Source organism: Monomorium pharaonis, chromosome 5 (genome assembly GCF_013373865.1).
Source record: "Monomorium pharaonis isolate MP-MQ-018 chromosome 5, ASM1337386v2, whole genome shotgun sequence".
NCBI lineage: Eukaryota > Metazoa > Arthropoda > Insecta > Hymenoptera > Formicidae > Monomorium > Monomorium pharaonis.
The window spans coordinates 1466588-1488959 of NC_050471.1; the positions used below are offsets into that span (position 1 = coordinate 1466588).

Below are 22372 nucleotides of genomic sequence, written 5' to 3' on the forward strand. Positions count from 1 at the left end.
CCGTGTCGTTGCCGCGTGTGCGTGTGTGGTCGTCGACTCTCGGCCGACGGGACGGACGGGTGGACGTGTTTAAGAGAGTGCGGAAAAAGAGTGGCAGCGGAACGGAGAGAGTGTGCCGCGAGAGAGATTCCTGGTGACGTCGTCGTCGCGAGCGACACACCGCGTACGTCGCGTACTTGCGCGTACGTACGGGCACACGCGAGTTTACGAAGTGAATGGGGAGAAGGAACGCGGCGGCAGGTACGAGGAGCACACAGGTACGGAGAACATCGTTTGTCCCCCTCCTGCCCCTCCCACCCCGTGGAATTAGGTTACCGCAGTACGACCGGACCAACCGACCGGACCGACTGATGCTGCGGGATTATCAAGTGCGAGATGTATGTATGCACACGACCGTGAGTGCGCGCCGTGACCACGGCGAGGGAAGTGTGTTCCCGCGAGTTCGCTCGTGCAATCTAATACACGCCTCTGATAAACGCGCTCGCTCGCTCGCATGTGTGTGTGTGTGTGTGTGTGTGTGTACGCGCGCGCGAGCGCGTGCCGCGGCGTCTGTGCTGGAGCTCGGATCTTCCGTATCTCTTTTCTTTCTCCCTGTGTCTTTTCCTTCCCCCTCCCCTCTCTGTTTCGAGCGCGCGCGCGCACGCGTGCTCTCTCTTTCTCTCCCTCTACACAATTTTCTATGCGTGTGCGGTCGTCTTTCTTTCTCTCTCTCTCTCTCTCTCGGATGTCTCTGGACGTCTCTCCAAGACAGTAGTGGCGGCGACGGCTATCGAAGGGCTATCGCCGTCATCGTCGTGTTGTGTCAACGTAACCCACGGCAGCGGCATCGGCACCGCCACCACTACCACCATCGCCAACACCACCACCGACGCCTCTTCAGTAATTAAACCAAACAAAATGGACACCGAGATAACGATTGAGCGAACATTCGTGTGGTAGCCCTCTCCTCTCCCACCCCTACCTCCCTCCCTTCGCTCGTTTCTTCACTCTCTGTCTCTTCCCTCCCCTCCTCCTTTCCTTACCTCTCGACGTCTACCTACCTGGGGGGACGTCTTTCTCGTTTTCTTTAGATGGACTTTGGGAAAGAGAGAGACGGGATCGCCGCTCGCACAATTGTGAGTCCTGTGCCTCTATACCTAGTTGTTTAATGTCAAAAATGAAGCGTTGATTCTCCACACTCCACGACTCCGCACCGGTCTCGCTACTTGGAGATCCCCCTAGGCGATCATTTTTTCTTTCTTTATTTCTTTACTCTTCTCCGTTTCCTAGTGCCGCTTCCGACTTCGAGGCGAATTTTTTCAAATAATTTAATTTGTTTCTCCCGATTCCTTCGACATCCGTGTCTTCGTTACACGAGCGTTTCGTCGCTTTACGATCTTCCACGGAGTTGCGATAATTAAGTAATCGCAAGTGTGGCTGTGCCGTTCGATTCTTTTTTTCCTTTCGCACAAATTGCTCCGAGTTTGTCGTATCATTGCAGAATATTGCGAGTGTTTGGCGTTACCGGCTCGGCGAGTGTGATGTTTGAGAGCCTTCCTTTAAAGGGATCGGGTACGATTGCTGTTACGCGCGCGCGCGCACGTGTGTGTGTGTGTATGTGTGTAACGATCATTTAAATAAAATATACGCGACATTTTGCCGGCGAGACGCGAGTTTCCCATTATTTACGTGCGCACGTATCAACGAAATCCTGATACATGCCTCGTGGTAGGATTTCTCGTAGAATCCTTCTGAATGTATAGGGATTCGTATAGAATCTCTTCCCTCGACACGCTCGAGCAAGATAAACACGCACGACCGGATCAGAATGATTCAACTTTCACGGCGTTTCGAACATTTCGAGAATTCGTCTCCGAGAAACAAAAGAAGGAATTGTAGAGGGAAGGAATAAATCGAACCAGTAAAACAGTAACGAGATTTATTTCGCAGCTGGACGTCGTCTGTCAATTTTTCTCCATAACTAATTAGTCACGGGTTTTCGCATTCAGTGACTGTCGAGGTGGAGAGCGAAGAAATAGAGAGAAAGAGAAAGAGAGAGAAACTCTCGTCGTCTCTTCGAAACGCTCGACTCCTCGTTCTCGTCATCATCATCATCGGCGGCGGCAGCGGTGGCGGCAGCAGCTCGTCGTCCCCGTCGCCGCCACGTTCGGCTGCCATTTGAGCGTGGCACATCGGGAGATGTATTCGAATCGATACCTGCGGAATACGATTGGTTAATCGAATATCCTACGCGCGGCTATCGAACTTTATAAGCTAAAATCTGATTGGTCCTCTTTCTCGTGTAATTTCGACTCCTGTCTTGCCGCTACCAATTGCGCGGTGCGCCTTTACCCGCGATATTGAATACCCGATGCGTTGCCAGTGCGACTCGTCCGTAGCGTTGTTCTCTCCGTTGTCTTTCTCTCTTCCTCTCTCTCTCTCTCTTTCTTTCTCTTTCTCTGTCTCTCTGTCTCCCGTTATTGCCTATCCTTTCACTAAATTCGCACACACACACACACACACACACACACGTGCGCGCGCGCGGGGATGCTCGGGGAATCCATAAATTTGTCCACTGTAAAGAGAGCACGAGCACTTTGTAAGCCTCATTTCCATTTTTCTTTGCGTTTCCGACAGACAACACGCCATAATTAAAATCCCCCATTGGCGTATCGCTAGTTCGATTGTTATCGTCCTGCTTGCCATTTCGTCTGTGTCGCGCCGCCGTTCGATCATTGTAATAATTATGATCCCTCCTCCTCCCTCTCGCTCTCCCAGGCGGAGTACTCGGAAAGCACGTTTCGACGATGCTCTTCTGTCTCGCATTTAATTCTGGAACGTACGAAAAAAAAACATACTTTTCGTACGTTCACGAACTATTTTTGTATACACGAACGCGTATTTTTCAACGTTTCTTTCGTCTAGTGATACGCATCACGCCGAACGTCATAGAATACAATTATTAGAATTCAAATTGCTTTCGAAATCGCGAAGTACAAGAAAAATTTAAGCAAGAGGAAACTGCCGCGAGCACGCCGGCGACTTGAAGTTAGCGCCGGGTCCTCGCAATATGTTTCTGGTTTCAGGATTGACGTACTCGCAATATCGATGTTATCGACAGTAACCAAAAGGGTTGACGTTAACTTAATAACAGAAAGGACGGGACGATCTGTCCGAATTCAAAATAGAATCTTATTTAAAGTTTTCTGTTGTGTTATGTAAGACTGGGCATATATAGAAAAACCTAAACAGAAAAACGTATGGAGATTAATATTTTTGATATTTCTTGTCGTAATCTCGACATATAATAAAGATTTAAGCTTTAAGCCTTAAGAAATTTATTAATTGTAATTGAGTATTTTTCTAAAAATCGATGGTTAACCAATTTCTTACAGCTTAAGGCTTAAATCTTCATTGTAGATCGAGACTTACGTTTCCACTATCCACTTACCAATTCATTTATCGATTGCTTACTGTTTTTCTACGTGCCACTGGCTCAAGGATCAATCTACAATAAACGATAGCAAGTTTTAAGCTGTAAAAAACTGACCGATTATAATCAAATGAGTGAATAATTATCTATGATTTATCAGTTTACGATTAATCATCTGATTAATAATTTTTTTTAAAGCTTATCCCTATTATAAATTGATCATTGTATGAAAAAAAGTGTTTGAAGAATCAAGGAACCCATTTGCAGTTCAACTTTCTTCCTTTTCTTATCAATGGAGAGAGGGGGGAGGAAAGGAAGGTGGGAGATAAGAAGAAGAGATAAACGATGCAAGTTCAGCTGAAAGGTACTTCCGGACTTCTGAAACGATTGTCGAATCGTAGATGTCGGAATACATAGGAAAACAACAATCTCATTCCGGGATTCTCCGTCTGAGGATTCGCGTGTATGAACCCCCCATTCGATCGCGCGCGTGAGAGATGTTGGATGTTTTTTCCCGTCCGCGTCTGCACCCTGCCTGCAAATATTATACATGTGAGATGTTATCAGGCAATTAGCCGAGGAATTCGCGGAGGAACGGATCGCGCGGTCCTGCACGACGTGCGCGACACGAAAAGTGCGAGGAAGGGACGAGACCGTCAGGTCCGCCCTTTCCAAATCCGTACCGTCACACTCTGTACACCGTCGGTCAAAACGAGGACAATTGTAGATTAGTAAACGCGTCGTGGCGTGAAGGACGAAAATCTCAAGGAGGGACCGGCGATTTAAAACAACGGCAGGCAGCAGAACCGAATCGACCGACTCCACTTTGTACATTTTCTTTCGTTCCTCCGGAGAGGAAAAAAAAGTTTTATTTCTTTCCTCCTCCCCGCCTTCTTCGAAAATACACGTCGTGCGTGTATTTATTCTCAAATTCGGCGCGTCAAAAGTGTCAAAAGGGGCCGCAGGTAAAGCTAGCGGAGCTAACGGATCTTGTCGGATCGGTCCGTCCGTCCGTCCGTCCGTCCGTCCGTTGTGATCCGCGTTTCCTATTCTCTGTCTCTCTTTCTCTCTCGGAGCGTAGCCCGGAGAAAGATATATTCATTTCGCTTCGAATGCGGAATACGCAGGTAAAACAGACCTAAAACAATTTACGAGCGAGAGTAGGTACGCTCTTCGGTTGCCGTGTACGCGCGCGCGCAAACACGACACACACACACACACACACACAGACACGAGCGTAAACACCGGATCGAGAGAGCCGGCGAACGAACCAGCGACACGACTGCACGTTTGCACACAGCAACACGGGCGCGCGCGCGCGTAAAAGAGAGAGAGAGAGAGGAAGAGGAGGTCGGGAGATGCGCACGCCGCCAGGTGGTGCGTCGAGCGAGAGCGGTGTGCGCGGCCTGGTGCCGCCTGCGCGCTAGAGGTGCTCGCTCTCTCGTCCGTAACACACCGGCGACTCCGATACTCCGGGGCGCGTTTTCTTGCGGGGAAACAGTATAGTGTAAGCGTGGTATGGTGGCGGCCTCTCCTCCTCCACCTCCTGCTCCTCCTCCTTGTCCTCCTCGCCGCCGTCATCTTTCTCTTTCTCCGTGCTGGAACGGGACGGAACGGGGTAAGCGAGGACGGAGGACGGAGAGGAGTAATAGTGTAGTAGCAGTGTTCTCCACGCGCGGTGGTGGGGAGAGTGAGACGGAGCGAGCGAATCATATATGTGCTCGTGAATGAGCACGAGAGAAAGAGAGAGAGAGATAAGATATACGTATGTAATACGCGTTATGTAGATGTGTACGTGCAGAATGATTTGAGCCCGCGGGACACGCTTGCACCTCGATGATCCGTGCTGCCACACCGCTGGCCGCCGCAACAACAGCAGCAGCAGCCACCGCCAGTGAAAATCGCGTGAACGCACGCACGCACGACGTACGCACGTATGTATGTATGTATGTATGTAGTTTAACGTATCGCGCGCGCGCGCACACGCGACAGACGAACGACAGACAGGCAGGCAGATAGAGACGGACGAGGGTGGTTTTCTGAAACGAAACGCCGCCGGTGGCGTGCAACAGCGCGTCCTTAGCCCTAGTGAGATACTCCACAAGAGAAAAGCGAACGGTGTGTGTGTACTCTCTCTCATCTGGCTGGCTCGTTTCATTCGCTCGTCGTCGCCGCAAGAAAGAGAGTAACGTGTGTGCGTGTGTGTGTGGGCACGGAGAGACGGTGCGACGCGGAGTGACGCGCTGCCGCCCGATGTCGGGAATATCGAGCGTCGTCGCGAGGTGGCCGCGCGATAACGACGAATTCTCTCTCTCGCGGTGGCCCCGAACGGAAATCCCTCTCGCTCGCTCTTCCTTGCGCTCTTTCGTCCTTCTTTCTCTCTCTCTCTCTCTCTCTCTCCCTCCCTCCCTCCCTCTCCCTCTCCTTCCTCTCCTTTTCTCTTCCGCGATAATGGCGTACTTTCCGTAGTCATTGGGCCCGTCGTTTCTCTCTCTCTCTCTCTCTCTCTCTCTCTCTCTCTCTCTCTCTCTCTCTCTCTCTCTTTTTTCTCTTCTCTTCACCGTTTGTCGTCGTCGTCGTCGATGTGTCAACGACGCGAGTGACCGTCCGACGACGATGACGACGACGCTTTCTCATGTGAGAGACTTGGTCTCGCCGCGACGCCGATTTCAGCGTATGCCATAACCCTGCAACAAGCCGTGCGCACATACAGGCGGCTTCCTTACTTTACGTTGGCTGTAAAGACGCGACGATGAAATACGGCCGAGCGTGAACCGCCGTGATGAGACACACACACACACACACACACACACACACAGAGAGAGAGAGAAAGTATATAGAGCCTCTCCTTTTTTCTTACCACCGTTCGTCTGTCTATCCGTCCGTTCGTCCGTCGATGCAGTTCGCTCATTCGTTCGTTCGTTCGTTCTCTCTTTCTCGTCATCTCGCTCACTCGCGCACGCACACATCGAATGTATTTTTGTTCGTTTTCCACCGAGACACGAGAACGTTCTCCTCTCTCTCTTTCTCTCATTCTTCCGCCTCCCCCCCTCTGCTCCCCTCTCCATCCACTGTCGCGCGTCGCGCTGTATTTGTCAGTGTGTATCAGGTTTGTACGTTGCCCCAATTTTTTGTTTTATTCCTCTCTCTCCCTCTCTCGCTCTTTCTCGCGCGTTTCCCCGGCGTTCGCTTCTTCGACGTTGCCTATCGATCGGCGATATCGCGCGGATTTTCGTCAGCCCGCGACGGGACGGTTTGTTTTATTACCGGACAGCAATGCCATATTGTTTCACGTTAAGGAAGCCGCGGGTATTGTTCGCTCGCGCCCGGCGGTACCTCGCGGTGTCGCTGTCACGGTTTCGGTAAAAGTTGGGCGCACACCACCGTGCGTGATACCTTTCTCTCCTTTCCCCTCTTTCTCTCTCTCGCGTCTTCGACTTTAATTCCCTCGCTCTACAATCTCGTCGCTCGCTATCGTACGAGAGAAGAGACAAAAAAAAACTGCGGCAGCTCGCCCGAAAACGTTCGCCCGTGTACGCTGTACGCTTATGTATACGAGACACGCGTGTCTCGCACGTTGTTAAATCGTTGGACAAACTCCGTTTGTGGTTTACGATAATTTCGCGTAAATACACAAATCACGCGAGGCGACGCGACGCGCCGTTAGCGCGGCGGTTCCACGCGCCGGAAAAAGAATATAGCACTCTCCACCGGCGCGGCCGCCGTTCGTGCGAGTGCCGCTTCTCGCGCGCGTCTCGCTTCGCGTCGTACAGCGCTTTTCATTTATTCCCGCTGTCCGCGGCGTGTCTAATAATGCCGCTCCTGCCGCCCCTCTTACCCCTCACTCATGCGTTTCTCTCTCTCTTTCTCTCTCTCTCTCTCTCTCTCTCTCTCTCTCTCTCTCTCTCTTTCTCTCTCTCTCTCTCTCTCTCTCTCTCGCTGTCTTTCTCTGGGAAACCTCGATTTTTCATTCATGGAAAATTATTGCGTTCGTTCCCTGTTAGAACCTAATAGCGCCGGGATACGCCGTAGCGCGAAAATGTATTTTCCGCAAATATCTCGGTATGTCGAAACATTCGTATGATATTTAGGCACGGAAGGATAGTTGTCTGGGTAGAGAATCCGTCTTGAGAAGGAAAGGACCTACGTGGATACGAGTGCCCGGCAATGCCCGAAAGCACCCTGATATATATATTACTTTTTTTGTGTTGTCGCCTTGAACGTTTCTTCAGTTACAACTTCTCTGTCGCGAAACATTCCGCGAAAGGTGGCAATTATCATGCCCCAATTACGGCGAAATATATCTCGTTCGCGAATTTGGCGATTGCTTTTTGCATTATTAATATATTTGTTCTTGATTTACACGGACGTATTTCCCTCCCTTCTCAATTCGCATTCCTCGCGCGTTTTGCAGAACCGTTTGCGACCATCTTCTTAGTACATAAAATAATGAAATACGCACATAATTCTAAGGTCTTGATATAAAATTATGATGCCAGATGTTGCAAGCTGGGATATATTCCGAGGGGGAAAAGTTATAGCGATTATGAGGAATTGAACCATAAGCGTATAGCTTTTCCCCTTTGGCGTATGTCGCTTCGACGAAGAGAGAATCGATATGTAGAATTCTTCTACCGTGTTTATCGTAGAATAGCGAACTCTCGGAAACCCGGAGAAGTGCCCGGAGTATGTAAAGTTTTTTTAATTGTTTCAGACAGCAAGAGCTTGGGTTTACCATGGGCACGTTACTGGCTATAAAAAAGATCGTACAATATTCTCCTAAGCCTGAAATGGGGACGAGGAGTCCTTCAGCGTAGACATGGACTACGATCTGTTTGGTGAAGATGTCAGTGGCTCGATGCTCGAGGCTCTTCCTGATCTCGGAGGGAACGATCACTTCGATCCTGCGCCTGCGAATAATCCCGTAGCGGTGTCTAGAGACGGTCTGAATTCTGGCCCTAATGGAGGAGGGAGTTACATTAGCCAATCCTATAACATTTCTCAAGAATCTCCGATACAAAAGTTAACCTCATTCGGCGGATCTGAATTTGGTGGCTCGAATCAATTGCAAAATCCGTCGCAGCAGCGCAGCATGTTTAACCAAAATCTCGGTACGTTCGATAATAGCGCCACACCTCAGCGTGCTATGGTGCCGGGCGCGTTTCAAAATCAGACTCGTAACATTGCACCGCAACAGCACAGGGGGCCTCATCCGGGTAGCGCTGGTCAGTATCCTAGCTACAATGACAATATGTATTCTATGGAGCAGCAACACTCGATGGCGAGAGCCAACATGAGTATGGATCCCAGCCAGCAAGGTTGGCCGGGTAATGGTAGTGGTTATCCACAGATGCAGAGGCATTACAATCAGATGGCTCCGCAGCCTGCCACGTACAGGCAACACATGCCGCCACAGTATTCTCATCAGCAAGACCAAGCTGGCGTTATCAATCAAAAGATGCAGCAGCAACAGCAGCAGCAGCAGCAGCAGCAGCAGCAACACTTTGGTCAACAGGGAATGATAGGTAACATGGGGGTTTTGCATCAGTCGATGCAACCTAGCGCGACCGGCGGAGTCTATCAACATATGGTTGGACAGCAGCAGCACTATCAGCAAGGCAATTCGGTAGCGGCGATGTATCAGGCGTCTCCCGGATATCCCGGCTTTGCCTCGGCAATTCATCAGCAGCAGCAGGCTCAGCAACCGCCTCAGACGAGAATGCCGCACCATCATCCGGCGCATCCGACCCATCAACCGCATCCGTCTCATCCTCAACAATATCCTCAGCACACCTCTCAACATCCGAACGCGCAGCAACAGCCAACGATGGATCCCCAGTATCCTCATCATGCATCAATGTTCAATCAGCCGCAACACTCGGCTCCGCCACAGCAACAGTTCGGCACGGCACCGGCTAAACACTCGACGAGTCCACAGTATCGCGCTGCTTTCCCACAGTTATCGCCGCAAATGTCGCCGCGACCGCAGATGTCCCCGCGTCCGCCAGCGGTGCAGCAGCAAATGTCACCCCGACCCATCATGTCGCCCGCTAAACCTACCACATTGTCGCCACATCCTCACGTTCAACTTCCTCATCAGCAGGGTAATCAAGCTAGCGCGATGTCGGTATCACCGTGTCCGCCCACGTCTATGCAAATGAATCCAACATCACAGCAACAGCAAACTACTCTGCAGGCTCTCGAGCAAATGGTGATGCCGGGCGTTGCCGTGTCCAACTCCAGCGTCCCTGCTCCAGACCAGTATAATCAGTTCCAAACACGTCCGCCAATGTCGCAGACACCGAATGTTCTACCGCAGCAGCCAACAGCACAGAGTCCGATGTCAGGCCCAGTTACGGGGCCCAGAATGTCGATGCCTGCTCAATGGCAATCGCATCCGCAACAGCAACAACAGCAACAACAACAACCACAGCAGCAGCAGCAACAGTCGCAAATTAGGCCAAGCATTGGCGTTAACGACGAAAGAAGTAGCATGGTAGAACAGCCTCAGCAGGCACCGATAGTATCCGAGCAGAGTGCTCCGATGTGCCCCGTCGCTGGACCGGAGAGTACTGTTCATAGCGTTGTGGAAACGGCGACAACGACGAGCACAACGACAACAAGAGAACCGACGACGATGACGGAGAATATCGTGCAGAACCCGATCGAAACCCCGAAACAACCAGAACCCGAGCCTTCTTTACACCAGAGCGCTCAACAGAATCAGCAACCGGACGTAACCGCGCAACTCGTTCCATCACAAGTGGATACATTGGCACAAAATAATTCGCAGAATAATAATTTACCCTTAGATCATACATCTACGGTAGGAAATATTCCCACACCGGCAAGCATACCTCCGATAGAAACGGTGCAGTCTCTTCCCGCATCCAGCACAAGTGGCAATGTGGAATGCACAAATGTGACCACGTCATTACAACAGCAACAACAAACAGTTGCCGCACCGATTCCAACTCCCGTTTCTAGTATTGAGACTTTGAGTGTGTGTGAAACGAAACCACAAGAACAAGGTATGGAAGTACATCAGCCGTCATTGAGCAGTACAACGCATCCACAACAAACCGTAGGACAACAGCAACAATCGCAACATACTCAACAGTCTATCAATTGTCCTCCACAGCAGCCGGTGCAGCAATCAGTGCAGCAACCAGTGCAACAGCTTCACTCAACTGTGGCTCAACCACAGATAGTCCAGTCTCAGGCAACAATACCGCCTCCTCAACCGCAGTTACAATCGCCACAACAATCTCAGATAACTCAATCACAACCTGTTCAAATAAATCAGCAATTGCAATCACAGCAGCAAATACCTCAACCGCAGCCATCATCACAACAACAACAGCAACAGCTACAACAAATTGCACCTGCTCAACAATCACAAATTCCCCAGCCTCAATCCGTATTGAATCAAGCGCAACCGGTGCAGCCTCAACAAATTCCACCAGCACCTCAGCCTCAATTGGGACAACCACAGCCTCAAATGGGACAACCACAGTCTCAACTGGGACAGCCGCAAACTCAGTTGACGCAGCAACCACAGCCTCAGTTAGCACAACCAGTGACTCAGCAGGTCCCAACTTGCGTTACGCAGCAGGCACAGTCGACGACGGCAACGCCGTCACAGACACAACCACCTCATATGCAACCTCAGATTGCTATGATCCCGCAAGGTGCCACGCTCATACCACCTCAGATTCCGCCACAAATGCAAACTCAGCCGATACAAAATCCGACGTCTCAGATGCAGAATCAAAACGCTCAGGTGCCACCCGGACATTTAAACGCACAGCAGATACCTGCAGTCAGTCAGACCGCTGGTATAGTGTTACCGCCGCAAGCTGCAGTTCCTGTGCCAAATTCACAGACACCGCATCAGGTATTATTAAAAAATATAATATTTTAATATGGTATATGTTTTAATTAGAATCTTTTGTAATATATGAAATACATTTGTAAGGTAGAATATTTTACATAAATAGTTATGACAACATATTCTCTATTTAATACAGTCAATTATCTTTGAATAACAGTACCATCCTGGAGGTGACATGATTACTGGCAATACAATGCCGAACATGTACAGCATGCCGACTAATCCTACACAAACGACAGTCGCAGCTAGCGGTTTTGGTACGTCTTGTGCTCCGCTTTCGCATCATCAAGAACGAGCTGCACTGCAACAGCAGTTACAAGAATTGTACTGCATGTCAGTACCGCCGACTGCGGAAACTCAGGAGAAGATTGTCGCCTTACAGGAAAAGTTGCAGGCGTTGCAGCAACATGAGACGAATGATCAATGTAATGGGGGCCCGCAGTGTATACTACAGACGCCGATGTTTACAGCTGCTGTAGTCGATAGTCCACAGGTAAGTGTACATGATTGATTGATAGTACCATGCAAGATTGATTGAAAAAGTACTTTTCATAATTTTTATGTATTAAGAGATGAGTCAAGCTTATAAACAGAATTTTTTTATAGCTTACATGTTACAAAAAATAAATAATGCGACATGTACACATTTTGAAATAAATATAACACACAAGTAATATGACACAATCTTAATCTTTTTATTTTTATTTTAAATTAAATACAATTAAAATGTCTAATTTTTGTCAAGAAATAAACATTGATTATGTTTAAAAAAGTTAATTATGTTTTATACATTATATAAAAAAACTTAGAAATATCTTAGCAATATTAAAAATCCGATTTACTAACATAAAGTTGAAGAATATTTATAAAGTCTTGTCAATGTTTAAAGTACGAAATTACGTATAGTAAATGTAGATTAAAAAGTTATTAAATTTTTTTTTTTAATTTTTACTTTTGCGTATGTTGTATCTTGATTTTACAAAAATCATTTGTTACTTATCAAATGTTATGTTACTGACAATAGGTATCTAGTACTACTGGACGTGGTCGCAGTAAAGGTACGCCACGAGCAAAGAAGAGCCGTAAAAAAGCCGATAAAGAAGCATCCGCACCTATCACTGCCACTCAGCAACCTGAGCAACCTTTATCGGACAATAAAGTCACTCCAGGCGATAGTAGCAACATAGTAGACAGCGCTGCAGATTCGGAAGATATAAAGCCATCGTCTGGCGATATAGAAGAGGAATGGAATAAGAATAGAAAGTCACGTTCACCTCGAAAACCACGCAAACCTAAGGAACCTAAAGAGCCCAAAGAGCCGAAACCTAAGAAAGAACCAAAACCACCCAAGGAACCAAAATCGCCAAAAGTAGCAAGGAAAAGAAATAAGGATAAAGACAAGGATTCCACAAAACGTAATAGGAAGTAAGTATGACGTCTAAAAGAGAATACATGTTAGTCGCGTGTTATATAAAATAGTATTATATTTATTATTCTTATAGAAAAACTACTACTGAGGTCGTTGATGACGAAGTCACACGTGAAAACGAAGAAACTGCCGTTTCGGATTCCAGTGCCGTTAAGGACGCAGAGACGAAAATCTGTGAATCTGCCATACAAGGTGATCAAGAGCAAGTGGATTCTTCTACTAATGAACCCCTGTTATCCGAGGTAAAAGAAGAAGGCAAAGAAAAAATAGGAACGGAGGATGTTACGGAAGAGGAAAAGAAAGATGAAAATTCGGAAACGACTACTGCAACCGCTGAAAATGCGAGCGGTGGTAAAAAGAAATCTGCAGCTAGGAAACGATCGAGTACTGGCAAGTCATCTGGGGGAAAAAGTTCCAGAAGTTCTAAGTAAGTAATAATAGCATTCTTTGGTTGATTAATAATCAACTGATCAATTTGATAATGGTTAGCATAAATAATTATTATCAAATCTTATTGTTATTTTTTTATAGGAAACGCAAGAGTCGCATTGCACCTGATTCTGACGGTGAGGAATTGGCAGCGACACCTCCACCATCACCAGAAGCTGGTGATGATGTAAATAAGCGGCGTTCAGCGAGAAATACTCATCGCAAAAAATACGTAGATGATGTGATGTTGCGATTCTCAGACGATGATGTTCCTATCCAAGAAGCTCAACTCTCGAAAAAAGTAGACGGTGCAAACGCTGCAAAGCCTGCTGCTGTTAAGAAGGAGGGTGAAGGCGGTGAAGTCGGACCTAACAAACCCAACTTTGTATACATTGTATGTATCTTTTGAATTGCTATAGGTTCCTATAATCTCCAAGTTTTTAATTATATTTTTTTGTTTTGTAGAACACTACAGATGAAGATTCTATGGTTGTGCAACATATTTTATGCTCTCGAATGGGAAAGAGAGAAGTTAAGCCTGTGGTACCTAAAGTAGAACCACCTCCAGAGAAAAATATGGATAAAGAAGAATCAACTGACAACAAAGATGAGACATCTGATAATCCCGTGAAAGAAGAGGATGCAGAAGATACCAAAAAAGAAACAAAGACCGAGGATACAATCAAAGACGAAGAAAAAAGTGAAACCGATAGCGTGAAGAAGGAGGATACGAAGAAATCGGAAGAACCTCCCACGGATTCAAAACCAGCCGAGATTCCCGCCGTTGTCGACACAAAGCCGCAGTTTGTTGAGGTCGAAGAATATTTTGTTAAATATCGGAATTTTTCGTATTTGCATTGCGAATGGAGAACGGAGGAGGAGATGTACAAAGGAGACAAGCGTATTCAAGCTAAACTGAAAAGGTTCAAGCAGAAGCAACAACAAAACACCAACATTTTCGAGAATGTACTTAATGTTTATTATCTTATATTGAACTGATAATGATTGCACATATTAAAAGTTAAAAATAATTTATAACCCTTCCTTCTTACAAAAATCTTTTTCTTTCTCTTTTAGACGGAAGATGATCCCTTCAATCCAGATTTTGTCGAAGTTGACCGAGTCTTGGATGAAGCAACTCATACAGATCCAACTACCGGAGAAACAGTCCGACATTTTTTGGTCAAATGGCGATCTTTGCAGTATGAAGATTCTACCTGGGAACTAGAAGAGGATGTTGATCCCGAAAAGATAGCTCAATTTGTGAAATTCAATAAGGTACCACCTAAGGAACAATGGAAGGTATATATTTTTATATGCATTTTAAATTTATATATTTACATTGATTATTTTATTTTCTATATAAATGTATGATTCTTGCTATTTCAGCCGAAAAAGAAGCCGACTGCTACAGCTTGGGTGAAGCTAGAAGAATCTCCAGTTTACAAGAACAATAACATTTTAAGACCATATCAATTGGAAGGATTGAACTGGTTGTTATTTTCATGGTACAACGGACACAATTGTATTCTCGCTGATGAGATGGGACTAGGAAAGACGATTCAGTCTCTGACATTCGTGGACGCGATCTACAAGTACGGAATTCGCGGACCATTCTTGATTATAGCTCCGTTATCAACTATTCCAAATTGGCAGCGAGAATTTGAAAGCTGGACCGACATGAACGTCGTAGTATACCACGGATCGTAAGTATATTGATTTTATTTATAAACAAAGACGTAATTAATTGTCATTGATACAAATTTAAATTGCAGTGCGGCGAGCCGTACTATGCTTCAAGAATATGAAGTTTATTATAAGAACGAGAAGGGACAACAAATCAAAGATTTAGTAAAATTCAATGTGTTGATAACGACATTCGAGATTATTATAACGGATTTTAATGAACTACGTGGATACAATTGGAGAGTCTGTGTCATAGATGAAGCTCATCGTTTAAAGAATCGAAATTGTAAGCTCCTTGAAGGACTCAGGCAATTGAATCTGGAACACAGAGTACTTTTATCAGGCACACCGTTGCAAAATAACGTGAATGAGCTATTTTCATTGTTGAATTTCCTCGAACCGCAACAATTTGCAAGTAATGAAGCATTCCTGAAGGAATTCGGTAATTTGAGCAGCGAAGGCGAAGTGCAAAAGCTGCAACTTCTTTTAAAACCGATGATGCTACGTCGCTTGAAGGAAGACGTCGAAAAATCATTGGCGCCGAAGGAGGAGACTGTCGTCGAGGTAGAGCTGACTAACATACAAAAGAAATATTATCGCGGCATTCTCGAGAGAAATTTCTCATTTCTTGCAAAAGGCACCACGTCGGCCAACATTCCGAATCTTATGAACACGATGATGGAATTGAGAAAGTGTTGTATCCATCCATTTCTATTGAATGGCGCCGAGGATCAAATACAGTTGGATTATAAAACTGGTGAGAAAGAAGATTCTGAGGCGTACTATCATGCCCTAGTGAACAGCTCCGGAAAGATGGTCTTAATCGACAAATTATTGCCAAAACTGAAAGCCAGTGGTCATCGAGTCTTGATATTTAGTCAGATGGTAAGGTGTCTAGATCTACTTGAGGACTATTTGTTGTACAAAAAGTATCCGTATGAAAGAATCGACGGTCGAATTCGCGGAAATCTACGACAGGCCGCTATTGATCGTTACAGTAAGCCTGATTCGGATCGATTTGTCTTTTTACTCTGTACGAAAGCAGGTGGGCTCGGTATTAATCTGACCGCGGCTGACACTGTTATTATTTATGATAGCGATTGGAATCCACAGAATGATTTACAAGCGCAAGCTCGTTGTCATCGAATCGGGCAACAGAAGATGGTCAAGGTGTATCGTTTGCTGTGTCGCAACACGTATGAGCGAGAGATGTTTGACAAAGCATCCCTGAAGTTGGGACTCGATAAAGCGATTCTACAATCCATGAATACCAGTCAAGGAGGCAAAGAAACTAGCAATAAACAGTTAACGAAGAAGGAAATAGAGGATCTGTTGAAAAAGGGCGCTTATGGTGCTATCATGGATGATGACAATGCTGGTGACAAGTTCTGCGAAGAGGATATTGAGCAAATACTTGAGCGGAGAACTCAGGTTATCACTATAGAAGCAGAGAAAGGCTCAACGTTCTCGAAAGCAAGTTTCGCATGTTCGTCGAACCGGTCAGATATCAATATTGATGACCCTGACTTCTGGAAGAAATGGGCGAAGAAGGCGGAGATCGATACTACAGAGAAGAAGGAAGAAGATGAGCTGGTGATATCCGAACCCCGGCGAAGAACGCAAATTAAGCGTTATGGTCATGACGAGTCGGTGGTTGATATGTCCGAATTAGACAGCTCAGACGAAAACAGCGACGACGACACGAGCATCGGCCTGTCCGGTAGAAGCAAGAAACGGCGCGACAAGTTCGGCAAGAAGTCGCGCAAGTTTTATGATGAGTACGTGCCGCGTGAGGGTGAGGTGGTATACGGCAGTTGGGCGCGCAGCGAATGTTTCAAGGTCGAGCGCGGACTGCTGACGTTCGGCTGGGGCCGCTGGGAAGAGATTCTGCAGCACAGCCAGTTTCGTCGCGGTTGGCGTGAGGTCGACGTTGAGGATTGCGCGCGCGTCATTCTGCTCTACTGCCTGCGCTATTATCGTGGTGACGAGAAGATCCGTAGCTTCATCTGGGATCTCATCACGCCCATCGAGAACGGCGAAAAAGTGAAGAGCGTGTCAGTGAACACAGGCAGCAGAAACAGTCGACAGAAGAAAAAGAGTCGAGTGCGAGAGGGCAGGGAAACTCGAGGATCGGTCATCAACGGTGGACCGAGCGATCCCAATCATTGGAGCAACGCGGAGAAATTTGACGGGGATATCTTTCTCGAGAGCAACTACAGGAAGCATCTTAGTCGACACGCGAATAAGTAAATATTAGAGCTATGTAAATTGTGAGAAATTTAAATCGTGAAAGCTTAAGTCGACTCATGCAAGATTTTTCTTTTAAATAAAATATTATAGATGATTATAGATGATAAGTATTCTTTACATATTTTTCTTGCTCTTTTTCTATTTTAGTGATTATTTCAAATCTCAGGCTTGTTTCTCTTTTAATTGCATAAAATTATTGAATTTAATAACACATTTATTAAATTTTTTAATCTTTTATTAATTTTTATTTTGAGGAATTTGATTGATTGTCTTTTATCTTACAGAGTGCTGTTGCGCGTACGAATGCTGTATTACATTAAACACGAGATTATGGGCGACCTGGTTCAGCACATTAATGATGGCGTTCACGTCAGGTGAGTCCGCGTTCCTTTTCTCTTTTCACGCTTTTCCGTACCATAGACTACCATCTATCACGGATTCGTGTATACTCACATATGTGCTTACCACGGAGCTTAGCATAGCTGCATGTGCGATGTATTTGTTGATATCCTGGGAGCTATACCTGTATGAGGAATGCTCATAGAGCCCGGATCGCGTTGATCCACGTAGCTCTGCAGAACGACTACCAATTCGTTTTTTACCCTACGCTACTAATACGAAATCGTTTTTATTTCCCATCCTGTATGCACGTATCAATACGTTAACATTATACACGTGCGCTCGCGAATCGCTACGAGAGAGAGAGAGAGAGAGAGAGAGAAAGAAAGAAAGACGCTCTTGCACACTTGGTAAACTATCGCGAGGATGATCGAATCTCTGCAACAGAGTGGTAAGCCATAAAATTTGCAGTTAAGCAGTGCACTGTAATTAAAAAGAGATAATCGGAAACGTGTGATTTTAAACTCCCGATGAGAAGGAATCCGGATATTTTGTGTATTGTATTATATATATTTTTTTTTAATTTTGTATAAAAGATCCTCCGTTGCGAAACGAGATAGTCCTTGAAATCCCTTTGTAAAATGATTAATTAAAACTTCCCTCTATAAATTAATGAATACACGCTGATATCGGCACGGAAGTAAATTGGCAAACTTTGTAAATCGAAACCGCCCTGCAGTGCGTTGCCGCTAGACCTTCCACAGTTGACGGAACGACCGGCGAAATGGTGGGACATGACAGCAGATAAATCCTTAATAGTCGGCTGCTACAAACACGGCTATGAGAATTACGACCAGATGAGGACTGACCCCGCGCTTTCTTTCATTACAAGCTGTCCTCCCCCTTTCCAGAACTCTCAGAACAAGAGTACCGTCGAGTGAGTATCTTAGTATTTTTTTCCTTATATTTATTATTTGTTTATTCTCTCTTTTTCGCTCTTTCCTTTCGTCTTCTTTATGCTCTGCCTAACTGTCTTAACACCTTATGCTGCTTGCACCGCTTTCTATATATACATATATATATATATATATATACGCTTGTACGGTCATAGCTTTTATTTTCAGCAATAGAAATGGCGTATATAATGTTCACTTTAGTCTCGCTCTCTAACGTCTTTCGATATCTTCTTCGCGAAATATTATCGACGTGCGAATACTATGCGTACATACAGCGAAGATTAAAAAGGAAGAAAATTTAATTTGACCTACGACGAGACATTGAGAATATGGTATTCTTCTTTTGCGTTTAGACCTTTCTATTAGAGACATTTTATTGCATATATGAGAAAGCTGCGCGCATTAAAATAGATCATCTAACTTCACTGCCTTCCTATTTATAGTCAATGTTACGAAACATCGAGAGAGGAAACGATAAATTGAATTAATAGATCTTGTCTTCTTTTTTTCTAGTTCTCTTCATTCTGCGGAATAAAATTTAAACGAGAATATCGTTAAAATAATTTTAAAGTTTATTATACACGTATATACATTCGTGTGGCAAACGACCATCTTGTTTGTTTTATTAAAAAGAAGAAACTAAATGTTTGATATAATATTATTCTCATTCTGTGACTATTTCCAAAATTTCAGCAGTAGCAGTAGAGACGATAATAGTCTGGAAAACGAGGAGGATGGCGAGTCTCCTGCAATGACAAAAGACTCTAAGGACTCCGACAAATTCAGTCGAGAAACACCTACGGATTCCCCTGCCATTTCAAGTAAGGCAGATACGCCAATACCGGAAGCGGGCAGCAGCCACGACGGGAATGACAGTCTTCTCCCGGATGATGAAAAGACTTGGCCGTCTGTGGTGGATCTTAATACACGATTACGTCGCGTGATATCCTCCTATCAACGAAGCGTTAGTAAAAAGGAGGACGTTAAAATTATTCCGAAACCTGGTGGAAAGATGGGAATGGAGAGTGAGACTGCTTCCATAAATCATACCGGCATGATGCACGAACCGCCCTTGAATATGCAAGGATGGGATTTACAGCAACTAGCGATGTATCTTTTGGTTAGTATATAATATTTTTACTATTGTTACTCTGTTATTCATTTTAAGAAATCACATTTAGGCCTTATGTCATATTTGCAGAAAATGGAAAAAAGAGAAAAAATGGAAGCTATAGTAAAGGAACGAGAACGTACTCGTATCGAGGAGCAAAAGGCAAAGTGGACCCGTCGCGAAGAAAGTGAATTCTTGCGGGTGGTGTCTACATACGGTGTTAATTACGACAGGAAGAAAGCCCAGTATGACTGGACCAAATTCAAAAGTATCGCTCGATTTGACAAGAAAACGGACAACGATCTCACAGATTATTATATGTCATTTAGAGCAATGTGCAAGAAAGTCTGTAACGCGAAATTGAACGAAGAGGAAGGTGCGTTTTTTTAAATATTTTGTTAAATAATATATTTAATTTCAAAATTATTATTTATATATAATTTATATTTATATGTATATACATATATAATATTGAATATGATTTTTTTGTTCTAACATGTGAAGTATTTTATTTAGTTGACGTTGCAGATTTTATAGATGTTCCAGTGGATCAGCTGAGTCCTGCCAAAGCGAGACAAATACTCGACCGTGTTGACCTCCTGAGCAAGATTCGTGAGGAGATCTTGTCACATCCGCATCTCGAAGAACGACTCTCATTGTGCCAACCATCAGGGGATACGCCAGACTGGTGGCAGCCGGGGAAACACGACAAGGAATTGTTACTCGGAGCGGCGAAGCATGGTCTTGGCCGTACCGACATAACTATACTGAACGATCCAGACTTTTCATTTCACAAGCTTCTTACGAGAGGAATGTACGCGGCCACGCAGACTCCTAAAATAATGGATAAGTCCGAAAAAGCGATAAAGATCGAGAGTAGAGAGGATATCTTAAAGTTTGACAAGGATGAAATACTCGTGAAACTGGAGAAAGGTGAGGGAACTTTGAAAATTGAAAAAGTTGGTGCGAAAAAAGACAAAGACCAAAGTACTGATAAGAAACCTGAGAACGCGGACTCCGAAAAAAGCCAAGTGGAATTGACTATTGTCAAAGCGGAAGCTAAACCTGAAGAGAAACCTATTGGTAGTTCGTTGACAATCACCACTGTTCCGAGAACATCGGATGTGGATAAAGACATCGCTGTAAAGAGCGAGGAAAAAAGTGAACTAGCGATAGAGCCAGTTAAATGCGATAGCACCAAAGCTATTCAGACAGGCACTGCCAAGTCAATCGATGAGAAGATCGCGAAGGAACCTAATTCAGAGAATACAGAGAGTCCTACTGTTGTGGAACTCGACAAGGAGGACAAGGCTCAGGAAAAAGATGTTAAACACGAAGTCGAATCTACCGAAAAATTGAACGAGTCGCAAGCGCAAGACATCGCGAAGGAAACAGCCGAGAAAAATGAGACAGAAATTAAGGAGAAGGTTGAGAACATCGAGAAGAAGAATACTGAAGCTATTGTTGAGCCCGCTACCGAAGACGATAATAACAAAAACGCTAAATTAGATAACGCACCGACTAAAGAAGAAGACGAGACGAAAGAAACAAAAAGTTCGGATGTTGTCAAAGAGAAGGCGAAGGTTCCACAAGTCGAAGAGAAGTGCAGCGTTCAGGCCGCGGAATTGAAGGCGATGTTCCCGGATCTGGAAGTGATACAACCGTTGTCGCGGCTAACGCAAATCGATACATTCGTTCTGCGAGACAAGCCGGCGGATTATAATAACGAGCCTACGGTGATGCAACTTTTGGCGCATGGTTGCGCTAATACATCAATAAAGTGGCCAAAGGTAAACTTTCTAATTTTTAATATCCCACATTTACATATTAATATAAAAGAAATAATCCGTTATACATCAAATTAAATATAAAAATAAAAATTTAATATACATTTTAATTTTTTTTTTTAATTAATTTCATCAAATATGAGCTCTCAGTGTATTTTATTATGTATCTCGAATTCTATTATACTTATTGATTCGACTTCTTAGGAACACGCGATCGAAGCTCGTTTAATGCACATCGTGCACGCAATAGAGCACAAAGAATGGCCGGTGTCGGTAAACTTCAGTGCCGGTGAAGAATCGGAGCTTACACAAAACGAAAAGGAATGTTCAGAAGTGATAACAATCACTACTGATCACGGAGTATCTAAATCTATGACGAGTGGAAATAACAGTTTCTCTGCTTCGAAAAAACGCAAGAGACATATCGCTATAGATGTCGAGACCGAGCGAGGTAATTTAATAATTTTTAAATTTGTTATTAATAATTAAATATATTATACTGAGTGTAATTATCAATCTCTTTCGTTTATTTTATAGCCAAGCTTCATGCACTTCTCAATAGCAGTCATTTGAGTACGCCATCACCCGCACCCCTCAGCAAACCAGTCGTTCTCTCCGGCTCGAATACCTGGGAGATGAACGATGAGTCCCAGTCCGAAGAATCGCGACGCTCCACGCCGGTCCAACCACCTCCAGCACATCAACAAACGCGAACGCCAAATATACCCTTTGATTTGAAATATCCCATTCCAGGAAAAACAACTGTAATACCTGGGACATCAAGCACTTTGACGCCTATTGATCTATCCGCTGGGTAAGACATTTGAAAGTCTTTATATGAAATACAATGAATTAATACAATATCTTCGAATAATTTCAATGACAATGTTAATTTTAGATATCCAAAACCAAATTCTGATAATAACAAGGACATTATGAACGAGGTGCAAGATTTCTCTATGCCAAACAAGAATAAACAAATTAGTAGCAATAAAGGAAAATTGGACAGTATGCTAGACAAGCTCATGAAAAGGAAAGCTTGCGTGAGTGCATTTTTTTATTATTTATAATTCTATATC

The 22372-nt window shown here is 44.9% G+C and overlaps 1 protein-coding gene and 1 long non-coding RNA gene across 14 annotated transcripts in view; one reads left to right on the forward strand and one right to left on the reverse strand.

Moving 5' to 3' along the window:
- LOC105831688 (chromodomain-helicase-DNA-binding protein 7) overlaps positions 1 to 22372 on the forward strand; it is a 26925-nt gene continuing 4553 nt past the window's right edge. Inside the window, exons 1-18 of one of the 13 annotated variants that reach the window (XM_012672014.3) lie at positions 1 to 257; positions 8127 to 11309; positions 11464 to 11799; positions 12331 to 12731; positions 12809 to 13162; positions 13267 to 13558; positions 13630 to 14130; positions 14242 to 14466; positions 14554 to 14870; positions 14940 to 17096; positions 17385 to 17474; positions 18179 to 18376; positions 19089 to 19515; positions 19597 to 19882; positions 20023 to 21296; positions 21498 to 21744; positions 21831 to 22107; positions 22192 to 22336. In XM_012672014.3, coding sequence (XP_012527468.2) covers positions 8232 to 11309; positions 11464 to 11799; positions 12331 to 12731; positions 12809 to 13162; positions 13267 to 13558; positions 13630 to 14130; positions 14242 to 14466; positions 14554 to 14870; positions 14940 to 17096; positions 17385 to 17474; positions 18179 to 18376; positions 19089 to 19515; positions 19597 to 19882; positions 20023 to 21296; positions 21498 to 21744; positions 21831 to 22107; positions 22192 to 22336 — 10605 coding nt within the window. In that variant the 5' untranslated portion in view covers positions 1 to 257; positions 8127 to 8231. The other 12 variants (XM_012672023.3, XM_012672024.3, XM_036287215.1 and 9 more) reach the window with 12 other exon arrangements.
- On the reverse strand, positions 1902 to 2418 carry LOC114254992. The gene is made up of 2 exons (XR_003626322.2): positions 2332 to 2418; positions 1902 to 2196 (listed from the first exon to the last, which is right to left on the reverse strand). It is a non-coding gene; the product is annotated as an uncharacterized LOC114254992 (long non-coding RNA).